Source organism: Aquila chrysaetos, chromosome 18, assembly GCF_900496995.4.
Source record: "Aquila chrysaetos chrysaetos chromosome 18, bAquChr1.4, whole genome shotgun sequence".
In the NCBI taxonomy this organism is placed as follows: domain Eukaryota; kingdom Metazoa; phylum Chordata; class Aves; order Accipitriformes; family Accipitridae; genus Aquila; species Aquila chrysaetos.
This window is the reverse complement of record NC_044021.1, coordinates 9,708,258-9,725,657: the sequence shown is the minus strand read 5'-3', so window position 1 is coordinate 9,725,657 and position 17,400 is coordinate 9,708,258. Positions and strand designations below refer to the sequence as shown.

The following is a 17,400-nucleotide window of genomic DNA, read 5'->3' as shown; positions in this document are numbered from 1 at the left end:
TTTTATTCTGTTAAATCAAAGCACATCTGGGATACTTACTTAGTCTAATCTTCTGAACACAGAAGCTTTTCAGTTGTGTTTAAAAGCAAAGGCAGCTTTCTGAATGCCTGAATATACATTTTAGCTGCTGACATTATGCAGCTGAGTGTAAAATGTCAGGTTTATTTTTTAAAATCATGTTAACACATGCATCTATTTTGAAAGTGAAACACAAAGGCAGGGTGGTTGCTTTGTTTCTTTGTTCTTTCACCAGATATCTCTATAACTTCTAAGTATTTCCAAAATGTGTAAATAAGATAAAATGGATCTTATCTGGGTTTAAGATAAAACACAACTTTTTTTTTTAATGTAATATAAATTAAAGTAACTAAGCATCAGACACAGTAGACTGTACAGAAAGATGCTGTGACATAACCTTCAATATTCCAAAGAGGTAACAGTCTCATTAAACAGATCAGTCTGTCACAAAACAAAGGTCCACACACCTACAGCTTTATTTATCCCATGTACCTCATTTCACGAGCTATCCCCCTCCACCCCTAATTTTTAGTTTTAGTAGAGCTACTGAGAAATGAAAGCTTTCTCTCATGTGAATCTGAATGATTAGTACTACTTCTATTATAAATGATTTAGCTGCAGCATACCAAGCTCAGGAAAGAAACATTACTCCCCCAAAAGAAGTCCACTATTTTCCCTAAAAGAGACCATCAAATGCCTCTCTACTGAGATGGAAGGATTATGAATGTCTGCCCATAATGGATACAGTATTGTTAAATATGTAAATTTCTCACTTAAAATGTGCCCATACGTACATACATGTATATATATATAGATATATGTACATATCTATATATGTTATGTATGTTTATATATATTACGGAAATAAAATATGACATTTCTTTCAATTAAATCATGAAAATAGGTATGAGAATTGATAATAAGTTTCTAGCAACACAGAAGATGAATTATAGAAATGACAGTTACTGCGTGTGTGTTTTTTCTTTGTTCAGTTAAGAATTCTATTACACATCACCATTTTTCCTTCTTGCCAACCATATAGTCATTTTGGAAATTTTTTGTCAGACACAGCCTTCACAGAGTCAAGAAAATGAAGGTAAGAAAAATCTTATCCTGGACTATCTTGTTTAAGTCTTGCTTATTTGAAAACCACTCTATATTATTCCCACTGAAACTCATCTTCTACTAAGTACATGGAACAAGATAGGTTACAGCATTTCTTATGACAATCACCGTATTTTTCTTAATATCTACCAAAATGCACAGCTGCAAGTTTTCACAATGACAGCAATCCTGGTGCTCACATTTACTTTATTATCCACTATCTAATCAGATGCCTCAAAAGACTTCCCAGAATAGCTTTTTTCTACAACCTCATAGATATGTGACACTGTGAAATTAAGATCAAGCATGATTAAGATCTGTGCAGGTATCAATTTTATTCCTTAGGAAGGTTGTTCATATCTTCATATTTAAAACACATATTGCTCACACCTAATCGGTAATTTAAAAACAAAACAAAACAAAACAAAACAAAACAACCTAACTTGCCGTCCACTGAAGTATGTACACATGTGTGAATATCCTGCATTTAACAGAGTTGCTGCCAATAAACCACAAATTCTCATCAAAGCTTCCTGTCAGAAAGCCAACTCAGTAACAGTTACTTCACTCTCCTCCAAGGCAAATGATAAATAGCCTGTGATAAATAAGGCTATGTACACAGTATACTGGAGACGTAAACAAAAAAATCAAAAGGTTTATTTCCTCATAAAGTCAAAATATGTGACAGTTGTGGAAGAAACACCTAAATAATAGCCACCTCTTTAGTGCACTGAGGTGGGTAAGAGAAAGGACATGGAAAAAAAAGTCTTATATTTCATGGTCCAGAAGACTAATACTTACTGACTTCATGAATAACTTTTTAAAAGATAGTTTGGCTATCAGGAACATGTGTCTACCTGAGGAAGATAAACAAACTAAAGGCGTATGTCCAACTAATTTTCAGACACCTAGACACCCCAGTGTATAAAGGTTTGGAAATTAGCTCAGGCATTTCTAAGAGTATTTCCCAAACAAGGAATTGGAATCAATACCTTTAATCTTTTTCAACCAGAAGTTTTCACATCTATGAGGTTTGTCCAAATGAGATTGTCCTCATGATGTGCGTCATTTACTGTAACCGTAATCCTGCAATTAATAACCAATGCATTTGTGATCAATTTGCAAACATAGTGAAAACTCAACAGTCTTTAGCAGAACACTTCTGCATGTGAATCATTTGACAGATTACACTCAAGACATTTCAGCACTCTTGAAAATAAATGAAATGTCTAGAATGAATAACAAAAAAGTCCCTAGAGTGACCCTACTTAACATTCTAGGAGGTTTATCTACATGTACATACACACACACACATGCATGTATATACTTATATCTGTATTTACTTATATATACCCATGCAAGCTCTAGAAGTGTTTTGCTTTTGTCTAAAAATAGTACTCTAACTAATGTAATTTTAAAAAAGCCTATGACTAAGATATCCCTGGAATTTGTTTCATTTTCTCTGCTTTAGACTCCATTTCTCTTCCAAATTACAGGTCTTTATTGTCATTTCCACAGACAACATGCACAGTATCTAAATACGACAGAAGCAAGAGGCTTTCACGAATCACATATTATAAACTAATGTAAATTTGAGTTTACCAATAATATCTTCATTTACTGCATTTTCATAGAAAATTACTGTTTTCCACAGCTGTATTAATGTTTAAAGAGACAGACTTTATCACCACCCAAACAGGAGTTCCCACAGATGATGCAAATGCCCTCAAATAAAATAAATATGAGGCCAGCCTGTTGTCTTAATAATCATGTACTACATTCTCACGGTCATAATAGAGATTCACATACGGTTTCAAACTGTACCTGTTTGCTGAGCTGAAAAAAGGTAGAAAATCTGTAAAGATTTCTGTTTACTTGTATTACAGATGAATTTTGAAGATGCAAATGAGAGTGAGGTTCTAGTTCCCCATCATAGATAGAAATCCACAGTAAAGAAACTCTCCAAAATCTAATAGATACAAAAGCCGAAGTCAAAAAAAAGAGAACAAATGAAAATAGGTACAGAAAGCTAATCTGTTCCTTCCCCAAAAATTCATAAACCCATCTGTGTCGCACTGTGAAATACAGAACCGTACGGGCATGTACATCAGAAGCTCAAAGTTTGTCCTAAAAAGTCACAGTTATTGACAACTGTTTCTTTTAAGCTTGCTTTTTTGCTCTTCAGTGAAACATTTAGAGATTGCATGGAGGACCCCTTAAAGCTGTGTTACATGAACAAAGGGCCCTGAGAGTAGTGAAGAAATAACATCCCTAAGATTACTTCATTATTTTATAAATTGAAAATTATAAATAGAACTAAAAACTTGGCTGGAACTGTTGGCTAGGAATTGGAATTTTTAATCAGTAGATAACCGTGTTGCAGCCTTTACGAACTACTACCTCTCCTAGTAGTATCAACAGCAACAAGCTCTTCCTAAGTTTATCATAAAAACAGCTGAAAGCTGTTTCTCTCTTCTGGAGTATTCCAGAAATTAAGATGGGGCAAAGGGCCAAGATGGCCAGCTCTCATCTTTAAAAAGGAAACAAGTGGTGGAGTTCCTGTGACTAACCTGCCATGGATGGCAGCTGTCAGTCCATAAAGCTGGCCTATTTTCACATACTCCATAAAAGCATTGTGGTCAGAGAAAGAGTAACCAAGATAATTAACTGCCATATTATGGCATTACTTGTTGCTCCTTCAACATATTGGTTTCATTAGCAACTAATTCTGGTTGGAACAACCTTACCATATGCATAGCAGCTCCAGGCCCAGAAACATGCTACCAGTGAGTTTCATCATTATTTTGAATAGAAATTTTCAGGATAATTTTGTGATTCATTGTTTTCATTTTTGGTTTTAATTTCTTTTTGAACATAGACTGCAGATACTTGCTCTGCCTAAAAGAAGCGTGTTTTCTAATTGTAAGTATGTACAGCATGTTGAACAAAATGAAAAAGATTTCTAAGCTGCAGTTCATTTATTATGGATGGCAGATCACTTTATACTATACCTCTTTAGTCACTAGGAAATGCAATGTAAAAGCTAGTCAACATTAACACTTGAAAGAGTCTGACTACTTTTTCTCTATCTTATCACTGCCATTTGATGGCACCGGTATTGCTGTTTCAGAAGTGACTTTCTTTATGGTGAGAAGGGGAAAAAGAAGCTTCCCAAAAGAATGAAGAGTTGTTCACCCACCAATAGTTGAAACTACTTCTTATTCTTTTTAGTATTTCCCACTTGTTATTGCATCCATAATGCTTTTCAAATTCTCATGCAGGGCATCTGATGCACTTCACAGTTACAATTACTGCAAAAGGAAAACTAAACTTACTGTATCAAGGTATTGAACAGCGGGAGGGTGAGGGCTAGAGGCTTTGTTCAGCTTTAGCCATTCATTTCCAGTTCAATTTCAGACATTATGTTACAATGGTGCATGTATTGTATTCACTGGCAAAAGCCTCTACCCCATGCAGCATTTCAGGCAGATTAAAGACAGAGTAGTTTAGTCACATTGCATCTTTCTACGTGGTGAGACAATCATTAGGATGTACTGACTTCTTTAATGCAAGTTCTGATAACACAATCTAAAACGTGAATTCATTCTGTTATAGAAAATGAAGCATTGAACAAAACCCCAAAACATCAAAGCACAACACACCCAAGAAATGGTGAGAATTATTTCCCCATTATGTTTATAAAATACAAGGGACTGTTTCTGGAGTAAAGCTACATAAAAATAGCATCTCGTATTTCCAGAATGGGTGGTAAAGTCCATCTGGTTTTACTGGTATGGAGTGAAATGGGGAGGAAAAGGTAGATCTGAGGAGAGAAGTAAGGCTATACCACACAGCATAGCTTGGTTTTCTCACATCGCTCATAAGTTACTTTTAACCACATTAGCAGGGATTACAGGGACTCTTTATGTCTACCACAGTGGTGCAAAGTTTGTGATTCCTGGATAGGACATCAGTGGGCAGCTAAAACAAAGGTACAGTACCCATCTACAGGAGCTAGGACTTCTTGATCAGCCATTATGTGAGACTATGTACTCAAAAATGAGACAGCATGCTTTCAAGTGAAATTAAGTTTCACCACATACCTATACGGCAGATTATTAAAAGTCATCAACTTGGTAAAATGCAATATATGAAATATTGCATCTCCTGTTTTATGCCACCTCTTTTTCTGCCTCCTCTTTTTTTCCTTTTTTATATATTTCTCCTCAATATATGGGTGAACTACATTTTAAGTTCCTTCTTAATTTTCCAGTGTCATGTTATTGCTCCTTTGAGTCTAGTTCCTTATTTGTTTTAAGTTGGCTTTATTTATTTTTCCCAGTCATGCCCATTTATTCCTCTTCCAGCTTGGATCATTTATCTATTTACCTGTTGACACTTGCTCCTTTTCTGCTTTTACTCTTCCTTTTCCTTTGCTCTTACAAATCTTTCATGCTACCAACCTTCTGGCCTTTTCTGCATCAAAGAAACAGCAGTCTAGTGAAATATCCGCTAAATTGTGGTCATGTACAAAAGAGCAAAGTTCACTTTGCAGTTCCCTATTCCTTCAGCTTTCTAGGTAGAGTTGTCTCCCAGTCAAAACATAAGAGTTATACCTCAACCTTATTTAGCCCTGCCCTTTGTATAGAAAGCAGTTTGAAGTGATGTAGTCCAACTGATGCAGTAATGAGAACCTTGGTGGTGAATTCTAAACTTTTTAAGCTTGGGTAGTGCCATATGACTGCTCCTAGTTCATAATTTCTCCAGTTCACTGCCTAAGAACAGACTCCTATCCAGACAGAACAACCTGCTCTCAAATAGTAGTTTAATACCTCTCAATATTTCTGTATCTCACTTAAAATCTCACTCATGTCTTCATCAGGGGCATCTCCATAGTATGTCCACATGAAAATAATCCTTGGAGCCATGTTGTCTGAGCAAACTGTATGCCCACTTATCTTTTTTAGGCTTTTAGCCAAACAAAATTCTTTATTTTGCCTCCAGAGGTTTTCCAGAACTCTCCCCAAACTTTTCAGTTTGTAAAAGTAACCCACTTCTAATATCTTCCCTCCATGAATAAACATGATGAACAGCAGATTGTCATTGTGCTTGAAAACAGGAAGCAAGCACAAGAGCCTCTCCTTTAGGGAGATAAAGTCCTTCCTGCCTCTCCACTTACCCCAGCTGGTCTTCTATTTCTGAAATTGAAACAGCCTTTCTGCTTTGAGTGGAGCTCTCTCTTAAACAGAGCTAGATACACACACACACGCGCAAAAGTTCTCTGTAAAAATCAGAACTTTTCAATAATTGCCAATTTTGACAGAAGTTGACTTGAGAAAAAATAGAAAGGAAGCTGTCTGATAATGTAAAAAAAATCCTGTTTCAGCATTTTCAGATTTTTTTATTTCCAAATTACTTTTGGAAAACTTTATATTAGAAGGCCAAAGTCTAAACCAAACATCTTATTTTTTCTTAAAATAAAAAGGTTGAATTGATCTGGAATCCTACTTTTACAAAAAATGTCAGCATCAAACTCAAAATGCATTTTGAAGTTACAGAATTCCCTTTGGAAAAGAAATGTCATGGTTCTGAATGATATTCAAATCACTATCTGTCATTTTTTGATCCAACATTCATGGTAGAATCTTGAAACATACTACACTAACAACATAATCTGCTCATTTTCTTCATCCAAGCTGGAGATTACTGTTAAAAATGAAGGTTACAGAAAAAGTTATCAGTAAAAATAGCATTTTCAAATAGACACAGATATATTTTTCTGACTGGCAGAACCTGTTTTAATTCATATCAACCAAAGGAGCCAAGTAGGAACAAGAGTTGTATGCTGAAGAGTATGACTTTACATGAAAAGGTAGCAAAATGTGTGTCTATCCCATCTAGTGGAAGACCTCTTTTACACTACAGCAATCCTCTGCAGGCTATTTACTTCAGCTTTGCAATGCACTCTGGTATCATGCTGGGAGACCTAATTATACCAGAGGGACTCTTTCAAAGACTGAATAGCACAAAAAAATAGAAATCATTTTAATCATAATTCAGAAAGGCATTCTCATTTCAAATGCTTTTCAAATTTATGTCTCGCTCCTCATGAGTTCTGGAAATCTGTGTTAGTGGAACTTGGTTCTGACATTGAGTTATACTGTCCTAGATATGGAGTGATGCTCTCTCTAATTCAGTTTTCCTTTTTGGACTCTACATTCTTACATGCACATACATGCATACATAAACACACACAAAGACGCTACTTACACAGTTTTAGTCTAGATTTGTCTTCTCTCAGGTTATCTTCACAATTACCCTTCTGCATTTTTCTACCCGTACATTAGGACCCCATCCACCACAAATGTGCTGTCAAAGTGCTTAAGCTTCCAAACCCAAATGCCTACCTAAGCAAAGAAGAAAAGGAAAAAAAAAAGTAATGTTGATGCTATAGCAGTCATAAAGTTTGGCAAATTCTACACATTCAGCAAACTGCTATTCCTTGCTTATTGTGTGCAGACATAGAGAGAATCCTTGAGAGACAAAGCCAAGAAAGCAATCTGCAAGCTGTGTGAAAGAAGTATTGAGAATTCATCAAAACAAAACAAATAGGAAATAATAAAGAAAAAGAAAAAGGAAAGGAAAATAAAATAAGACATACTTCTGGAACACCTCTTGAGAACTCTGAGATTTAGTTCCCATGCTGAGATGGGATAGGCTTGCTGGGTAGGATTGTGTTGAAGTTCACTTTGTTTTGCAGAACAGTGATGTTATCACTGCTTAGACGCTATTGTAGTCATTGCCACACTTTCTCTGCTATCTTTCGCACTAGTTTGCTCGTGTGGTGAGTTTGATCTTGGCTGGCTACCAGAGGCCCACCCAGCTGCTCTCTCACTCCTCCTCCTCAACAGGACAGGGGGAGAAAATAAGATAGAAAAGCTCATGCATTGAAATAAAGACAGAGACATCACTTACCAATTACATTGGGGCAAACCAGACTGAACCTGGGAAAACTAATTTAATTTATTGCTCATTAAAAATAGAGTTGGATGGTGAGAAACAAAGACAAAACCTAAAACACCTTCACCCCAGCCCCAATTATTGCCAGGCTCTACTTCACTCCTTCATTCCTGATCATGTTGACAGCTGTGGAAGTATCTCAGAAAGCTTCAAATTCCTAACCTAGCAGCCTGATTTGTATTTTAAATCATGCTGACTTCTGCTGATAAATGTGGGCAAAAGGCTGCTTGTGAGGTAATCTAGACTATAAATAAACAAATGAATAAACCCAACCACATTCTGTGGGTACCAGTCATGTGGGGGTGAGGACAGGGCACAGTTGTCTTTAATTTAAAAGAGCCAAAATGGTTTTGCCTCATTACCAATAACTTCATAATTAGTGCCGAGTTCCTTTATTTCACTGCCTTTCCTGGTTTAATTTCAGAACCCCAAAGCTAAGAGAAGTTTCTTTCCTCACAAAAAAAGCTGCACAAGCATTGCCTATCATCCATGAGGATCCTCTTTTATGACACAGCAGACTGTTGGCAGAGAAGAGAGTGCACTGCATGCTGACAATAAATTTTCTGAGGATATACTTTGGTTAATCATTTTTTACGATTGTACTATTAGTTTACTAGGAAGCACCAGCTGTTATAACACTTTTTTCACCACTCTACCAAATTCAACAAATAAAAGAAAACATCGATATTTTACAAACTATAATGAGATCTCATTCTATATAAGATCCACTTGAATTATCTGGTAGTGACCTCCAAAGTTTCTGTAGGGTTACAGCTTCTGTACTCTCCTCAGCAACCATAATTATATAGCACTTGAGCCTCGGGAAATGGATATACATTCCAATGAGACAAAGACAGAAATTGCCCAAAGACTGCCCTGAGCTCTGTAATGCCTTTCTTAAAAAAAAAAAAAAAAAAAAAAAAAAAAAAAAAAAAAAAAAAAAAAACCAAACAAAAAAAATCCCAAACAAACCACAAAAACTTAAAAAAATCATTTTTAAAACAGGTTTCAGCATTCTTTTTTTCATCAAAACAGTATGCTAGGAAAAGAAAGTTAATGTGCGTTCAGTTGTTATGACTATACTCAAACTTCTGTGTCAGTCCCAAGACAGTGCCTAGATCAGGAGGCCACAGCAATAAGTTTTCCTGATGAAGATGTTTTGGGGTTTTTGTGGGGGGAGGGTGGGATGGACATATACATTTCCCTTCATTCTTAACTTGTAGATGTTACAGTGGCACACAGTACCAGCATATGATTCTGCTGAAGACTTTTACATTTTTTAAAGGCTAGCAAGTGATATTGATTCTCCTTTCCCTGTTAGTCTTGAGGAGGCACGGGATTTAACTTTTTTGCTTTTTTGAAAGCAGATAGGACTCATGGAACTTTACATTTCTCAAAAAACTGTCTTCAGTTTTTGTGAAGAAGAGCAGTTCTGCTGGACACTGTTAGTGATAAAATTGTCCTTAAATATTCACTTCTTCAGGATTATCTTTACAGCTCAGCTTGGCACACAGATGACCTCTAATTGTTTAACCAGACAAAAAGTAATCTAGATTGCTGATCTAGAGGCAAAAATCCTCTTCATGGTTTGATGAATTGTGACAAAGCATTTTTACAACTTTGTTCTGCTGGTTTGTTGCAGAGAAAGAAGTATTCCTCCCCTCTTGTCATGCTGTCCAGATAACTTGAAATAGTGGGAATTGTTACTATTATGTAGGTAAAACTTTTATGTGTAAAGCGGTATTATGTACTATGAGAAAATAGATGCATCTAACAGGACCTAATAATAACATGTGCTCTCATAAATCTGTTTTGATTACTCTGGATTTCTACTTTCCCCAATGCCTCTTATACACTGAAGAGTGACAGTAGAGTGATTCACTTCAATTCCATTAGTCACAGGTAAATGAGCATCTTCTAAATTTATAGTCAAGACAGCTACTTGACTGCAAGTTATCTGGGTGAACTTCAATACTGAGAAGCTGAAGGTGAAGAAAAAAAGGAATAGGAAATGATATCACTTAAGTGGACAGTGCTCACTAGACCTTTTTCTTATAAGGAAACTGAGATACATAAAAAATACCCAGCCAAAAGCAGGGTAAAGAGCTTCTTCGCAGTCAGCCTTCTGCCCTTGCCAAGGATTTAAGGACCTTTACACATCTAGCTGTTGGACTGCCTGCATTTATCCACACATTTGTCAGCTCTAGATTGTGTTAGCAAAATGTATCCTGACACCTTGAAAATTGCTTAGAAATAAAAGCTTGTGAAGAACAATTTTGTCCTTTTATATATCTTATAAGAAAGGCTTGACAGACAGAAGCTTTCATTTGCTTCTAATCCATAAACTACACCAAATGTCTTGGCTCACAGTGCTCTTAATCCCATATAGCCTATATTCTCCTCATTGTCATCACAGGACATGGGTAAGATATTTTCATGCAAAATAACTGAATGCTGAAAAGATGTAGTTATCTTTTAAAGGCAATTATTTGCCAAATAGGTGGATAACTTTGATCAAGAGAAAAGAAACCCAGAATTTCTTATTGCAAAACCAAGCTTTTTTTTTTTTAAAGCATCTTAAAAATGAGGTAAGATGACACAAAATTTTTTATTTAGTCTGACTTCAGATATTTGGAGGTTGTCATCTAAGCAGAAAATGAGTATGGGGAAATTTGCTTTAATTTAATTTACTGATTAAGCCAAACTTAAGAATCAAAATGGTACTTTTCACGCAGCAGCTACCTACCTTTTAAGTGAACAGTTTCAACTGAGGTCATGTTATTACCAGAGAACAGACTTCAAACCTATTTGATCACCAAAGAAACCTAAAGCTGTGTTGGGTTTCAAAGACGTGTGTCAATCCCTATGAGTTTACTCATGTTTAACTGAAGCATGAATCTTAAGTGATAATGATTTTAGTTTTAGTCACAGGGAAGATAAGACTTTATTTTACTGTTTGCTTGGGTAGGATAACACTGGATTTGTCCACCAGATGCTGTTCGATTTTTTACTGAATTCAATACTGAAACAACTTTAGGTGGTTTACAAGAAGTAGGTGCCGCCTTAAAATCTGCTGATTCTTTGTCTGATAACCATTTAGGTACCTCTGTTATTCAAGTGACAGCCACAGATGCTGATGATGCCAACTATGGAAACAGTGCCAAAGTGGTGTACAGCATCCTTCAGGGACAGCCATATTTCTCGGTGGATCCAGAAACAGGTTAGCAATTCATTCAGTCTTACTTCTTTGCAATGACAGAGACAGGATGCAGGGATCAACACACTTTTCACTTGCATTTAAATATTGGAACAGGTGTATGGCATCATATGACTTGACACAAAGCTGATACATTTTTTCTAAATGGAAACTGGAATCACATTAAAAGTATTCCTTTTTTTTGTTAAAATATTATTGCAGAAGAACTGCTTGGTATGAATAAAAACTTCTGGAAGACAACTGTTAGCTGTAAGGGTCAACAGTTCAGAAAGGGTGTAGAATATCGTAAAGGGTCCAAAGAATCATGAAAGTATTAAAGCTTACTTTAGACCAATTTCTGGGAATTTCATCTGTTTGTCTTTAAGAAAAGGAAAAAGGAGCTGGATAATTTCAGATTATAAGGTAAAAAAAAAAAAAAGATCCCCAAAGGAAAATTAATTATTTTTAAAAGTTTGTTATAGAAACTTGATCAGTGACAATTTTTAACTCAAGATGCTTTTTGAAACTATATTCTGATTCCAACGGCTATTAGAATTGAAGCGGGAAGCATTCATGGTTTTAAGTTGTAAAGCATGAATGGAAGCCCTTTTCACTGTTATTTAGGGAATCAGATAAAAGACAGACACAAAGAAGAAAAACTTGTGTCAACTTTGGAAATCTATAATCCAAAATTGGTTTTCAAAAAAAAAAGCAAACAACACCCTCCGCCCCTCCAGATACCTAATCCTTAGCAGGTGTTGCATTAGCTTGTTCTTGCACGTTACAAAAATTCTTCTGGTTTGAGAATCCAGAACTTAAGTGCAATTGTGCCCAGAATCCCTGAAGTACCCAACCCATTGAGCATGCTCAGATGATGGCTAATTTCCTTTTGAATCAATTTCTTTTTTAACTACAGCAAGGGCATTGTATCAGAAAGATAACAAGAGTCACATGGCTACAGTTTTAAAAGGGAGCATAATGATTTTACCTAGGATTAAAGTGTTTGGGTTTTTTTCACCTTTTCCTCTCTTTCTCCGTTTTTTCTCCAATCCCCTACTCAAAACACCTTTATCAGGCACGAACAGGGAAACTGGACCAGTACCACACCGGCATTAACTGATGGCAGCAGGTGGTTAGGCAGGCAGACGGTTTAGGGGAGACCTGGGCTCTCATCTTAGGTTCTGGGATTATCTTTCATTTTGTCGTGGTTTAACCCCAGCCAGCAACTAAGCACCACGCAGCCCCTCACTCACTCCCCCCCCACCCAGTGGGATGGGGGAGAAAATCGGGAAAAAGAAGCAAAACCCATGGGTTGAGATAAGAACAGGAAAGAAGAAACGAATAATGATAATGATAACACTAATAAAATGACAACAGCAATAATGAAAGGATTGGAATGTACAAATGATGCGCAGTGCAATTGCTCACCACCCGCCGACCGGCACCCAGCTAGTCCCCGAGCGGCGATCCCCTGCCCCCACTTCCCAGTTCCTATACTAGATGGGATGTCCCATGGTCTGGAATACCCCGTTGGCCAGTTTGGGTCAGCTGCCCTGGCTGTGTCCCCTCCCAACTTCTTGTGCCCCTCCAGCTTTCTCGCTGGCTGGGCGTGAGAAGCTGAAAAATCCTTGACATTAGTCTAAACACTGCTTAGCAACAACTGAAAACATCAGTGTGTTATCAGCATTCTTCACACACTGAACTCAAAACACAGCACTGTACCAGCTACTAGGAAGACAGTTAACTCTATCCCAGCTGAAACTAGGACACATTTTTATCCAATTCGCTTTTTAATGCTACATATATTAATGAGCCTAGGTATGGTAATCAGAACTTGGCAATCCTGGATCAGACGTAAATGCCATAACTACTAGACTACAGAGGTTTTTTTCTTTGTTTCACCCTCTTTCTAGGAGTAGGAGTTTTCCCGGGTTGCTTTTTTTGCATAACAGAACAGCTTCCATACCAAGCCGAACTTGTAATGAGAGCTGCTTTCTGAGAAAGGAAAGGCGGGGGTGTGAATCCTCCAACGTCACAAGAGAAAGCTCTCATCACTTCAACCTTGCAAAGCCACCACCCTTCTAAGTACAAGGAAAAGCTCTGTTTAGTTTTCTAAAAGAAAACATGTGTGTGTCCACTTTAATGAAAAGGTCTTTTTGGCTCTGGATCCCAGGAGGATTGAAGTCACTTCTCTGTTCAGGCTATGGGATTTTTGGTTTTCTCACCTGAGGTCCCTACTGTTTTTGTGTGCTGTACAAGAGTCTGAGCTATTTAAATTACATTTATGAAATTCTTGAGATCAGACAACCAAAAAACATTTCCAACACTAATATTACAGTCTTGTCCAATGTTTTTATTAGCTATAGTCCTAGCTGACTTACAGGGCCCATCACTGGGCATGAAAATCTATGATTTATTACAGTCCAGAAGAATGAATCTGGGGCATGTTAAGAGTTCAGCCTTGTGCTATAATATCAAAACCTCACCAGGGCCGGAGATTACATATTACATTAAAATATTAACTGGGGATAGTAGCTGAAAAAATTAATTAATTCAAGAAATATATGTATATTTTTGTCATTGAAAGAATAATTCGACTGATTTAGCACATCGCAAACAATGAATACGTCTCTGTTACCTTTATTTCTCTTTTTTCTTAAAATCACATTAAATCAGCCATAGCTTGAAAGGCTTATTGCAGTGTACCTTTTTTTGACTGCTGTGGATTAAAATCTGCACAGTATATTTTACATGAATCCATTTAAAAACTCTGAGATTAAAGTGGGTGGCGCTTCTTCTTCTCCTTCACCTCTCTGTCTCTCTTTTTTATCTCTTCTCCAAGGCTTAATCAAGACTGCTTTACCAGACATGAGCAGAGAGAACAGGGAACAGTATCAAGTGGTCATCCAGGCCAAAGACATGGGAGGCCAGATGGGAGGACTATCAGGGACCACCACTGTGAACATCACGCTGACTGATGTCAACGACAATCCACCTCGATTCCCCCAGAGTATGGAGCACCTAATAGTTCCGTTGTTTTCAAGAGAACCTCTCTAAAATCAGCTGTTTCACTGTCACCATCTGGGATCTTCTGGTTTTCTCCCTTTATATTTAGTATAAATGCTGGCCCACTGCTGTGTCTGTTTATGTTGCAGCATTAAGGCAAATGGGAATCTCTGCCTCCATTTTTTTAATAGCAAAATATTTCTTGGAATGGTAAACTTCCTTCCCATTCTTTGTTTACAGGAATATGAGCTGTATCAATAACCTAGGCTAACTGCAGGGACTTGAAAACCTTTAGAGCAATTTAATTACAAAATTTAGGGTTCGGTTTTTGGAGACGCTTTTAGTTCCACATGTTTAAGCAAGCAAATAGGTCAGCAAATTTTCTAATGTACCACCTTGCACAGGCAGAGTTGCTCAGGTGGTATGCTCTGCTGGAAGTCTAAGCATTTGGTTTAGGTACCTGTAATCTGTGTTCAGCTCTTGATGTTGAAGGATTTTAGATCTAGTTGATGAATGATTGAATGATCTGGACCAGTTTGACACAATTAAGTTTTTTTAAAATATCTCTGTAGAATAAAAAAATGGTAAAGAACAGAAAGCTGCACAATACAGAAAGCTTCACAGTAGCATACTACAGATCTTTTCATCCTAGGCCACTGGTTTAAATCCAATCCCAAATTGTTATAATCAGTGTCTGATAACTGTTTGATAGGCTGCAGATAGAAGAAATTTACAGCCGTAGTTCAGTGCCTGCTGGAAAAATGTCCACATTATAAAATTTGAATTGCTTGTTGGCACTGATTAGGGACCTGACTGGCTCTCTTTACAGATTCACCAAGGACTGAACAAACACAGCTGATTTAGAAAACGCTCTCCTGGACTTGAAGAAATTTGAAAAGCACTTCAGTACCATGCCAATAAGTACACTCAGAATAGTATAAACAGGTCAACCTAGAACAGATTTTCTACAATATTAGAAAACTCTGGCAGTGTGGGAGAAAGGATTCTTGAAACTGCATATAAGGTTTTTATCTCTATTCATGATAACAGATTGCTTTTAAAAAAGAGAGAGGAGAGGAAGTACTGCATTCCTTATAAAGAAAATATAATTTGAATTCACACTCAGAGTTTACTTGCTGAGAATAACCTTCACATGCCAAACTCAAACAGCAATTTTTAACCAACCTTCCTGATTGACTTCAGAAGAGGATACTGCTTAAACATGTATGGCATGATATAGCCCATATTATTTTGGCAAATAAGAATTCTTGAACCTAAATTAGAATGCAGTGTAGAACATTGCATTGTAAGTGTTGTTGCTGAATTAAATTAAATTAAATTAAAAAAATAAAGAATGAAAAATGCATAGAACTGCTAAATAACTTAGCGTTGTCAGTCTCCTTAGCCTTTGCTCCTTATGATGCTCTTCTTTCAAGATTAGTTTTAAGTGTCTTAAAAGAAAGCAAAGGACATGTAAATATAGGAAACAGGCTACTTGCAAGAAAGATACTTGACTGTGCTTCACTACAAGTCAATACAATTATACACATTCTTATCGGACCCTTCAGATGAGGATTGTGCATTTTATCAGGTGCTAATTTTGTCAGGTAATTTTGTCTTAAGGTATTTTTCCAATACTAGTATTCCACTCAGTAAATTAATATTAATTTACATGAGAAAACAGATCAAAAGAAACATCACATTCTGGGTTGCCACATGTAAAATGCTGAATATATCAGATTTCTTTTTTTACATTTTCTTGGTAGGAAATAACTGAAAATACTGATTTAGAAACATTTGTGTCTTGCTATTGATGAAAGGTCTTCATTGAGTGGTTCTGACTGGTCAAGAAAACCATCCCATTAATATTTTTTCTGCAACAGTATGTCTTTATAATTACATTTTTCTTGCAAATGTTGTCAGAAAATACATATAAATTCACTTTTCATACACATAGGCAAGATTAAAGTCTATGTAATCAGAATTCTTTCTAGCAAACCCTGATTATAGAAACACTAAATGAAACCAACCATTGAAAGAGCACAAAAAATATATGCAGAGTAAATTAAAGAAAATCTGAATGTATCTGCATTTCAATTAACTATAGCAATTAACATGAACATGTATCCAAATGCTCTTTACCATGACTCTTTAGTATGTATTACCAATAACAGATGAATGAATTACTTTCACACAGAACACCTACAAATCTTGAATATAGTTTTCAAAAGAATAAAAAAAAAGCCTATTCTATTTTAGTCTCTTTTCAAAATCCACACTGGTTTCTACAAGTCTTGTGCCTTGAGAAAACAAAACAAAATCCCCTACTACTTCTAAATATATCTGGGAACATTTCTAAAATAACTGAGAGGAAAAAAATGTATGTGCTGTTAAATAATCAAGGTTAGAACTGGTGCTTTATTGTTGAGCTTCTCTGCTCCTTATAGCTGAAGAACAAAAAAAAAAAAAAAAAAAAAAAAAAAAAATTAAAAGCACAGTACTAAATGGCTTTGAAGAATCACTTGAAATTTTTGTGACAGTTTGTCAATCAACTCCAAATCCTGTTTTAAAGTTTAGTATGATGACTAACAGCATTTTCTTAAAGTGTTTCAAACTTCAAGTTACTTAAAAAATCCAGGTGAAATTGAAGATGTTTATTATTCAGAAGACCAAAGCTTCTCAAAACAATAAATGCTTGATTTCGCTCTTCCAGGCACCTATCAGTTCAGCTCTCCTGAGTCTGCACCACCTGGGACTCCTCTTGGCAGAATTAAAGCCAATGACCCCGATGTGGGTGAAAATGCAGAGATTGAGTATAGCATCTCCAATGGGGATGGATCAGACATGTTTGATATCGTCACTGACAAGGACACACAGGAAGGGATTATAACTGTCAAAAAGGTTTATTTTTTCTCCCTCTCTTTTATATGTACTTAGCTCTCCAGGTGTTACAGTTATTTTTCTTTTTCCAGGGGAAGGGAGGGTAGATCTCACAGGGGTCAGGCTGCCAAGGAGTTGTTGTATTAGTTTTGTTCTTCTCTTTCTTCAGCAGATAT

At 36.4% G+C, this 17,400-nt stretch overlaps 1 protein-coding gene across 2 annotated transcripts in view; it reads left to right on the top strand.

Annotated features, from left to right (window-relative positions):
• The window catches only part of CDH9 (cadherin 9), a 100,571-nt gene that overhangs the window by 64,954 nt on the left and 18,217 nt on the right, over positions 1-17,400 (top strand). For both annotated transcript variants that reach the window (XM_030042063.1, XM_030042064.1), the window contains 3 exons: positions 11,243-11,362; positions 14,181-14,348; positions 17,058-17,245. In XM_030042063.1, the coding sequence (XP_029897923.1) occupies positions 11,243-11,362; positions 14,181-14,348; positions 17,058-17,245 (476 nt within the window). The remainder of the gene's footprint in view (positions 1-11,242; positions 11,363-14,180; positions 14,349-17,057; positions 17,246-17,400) is intronic.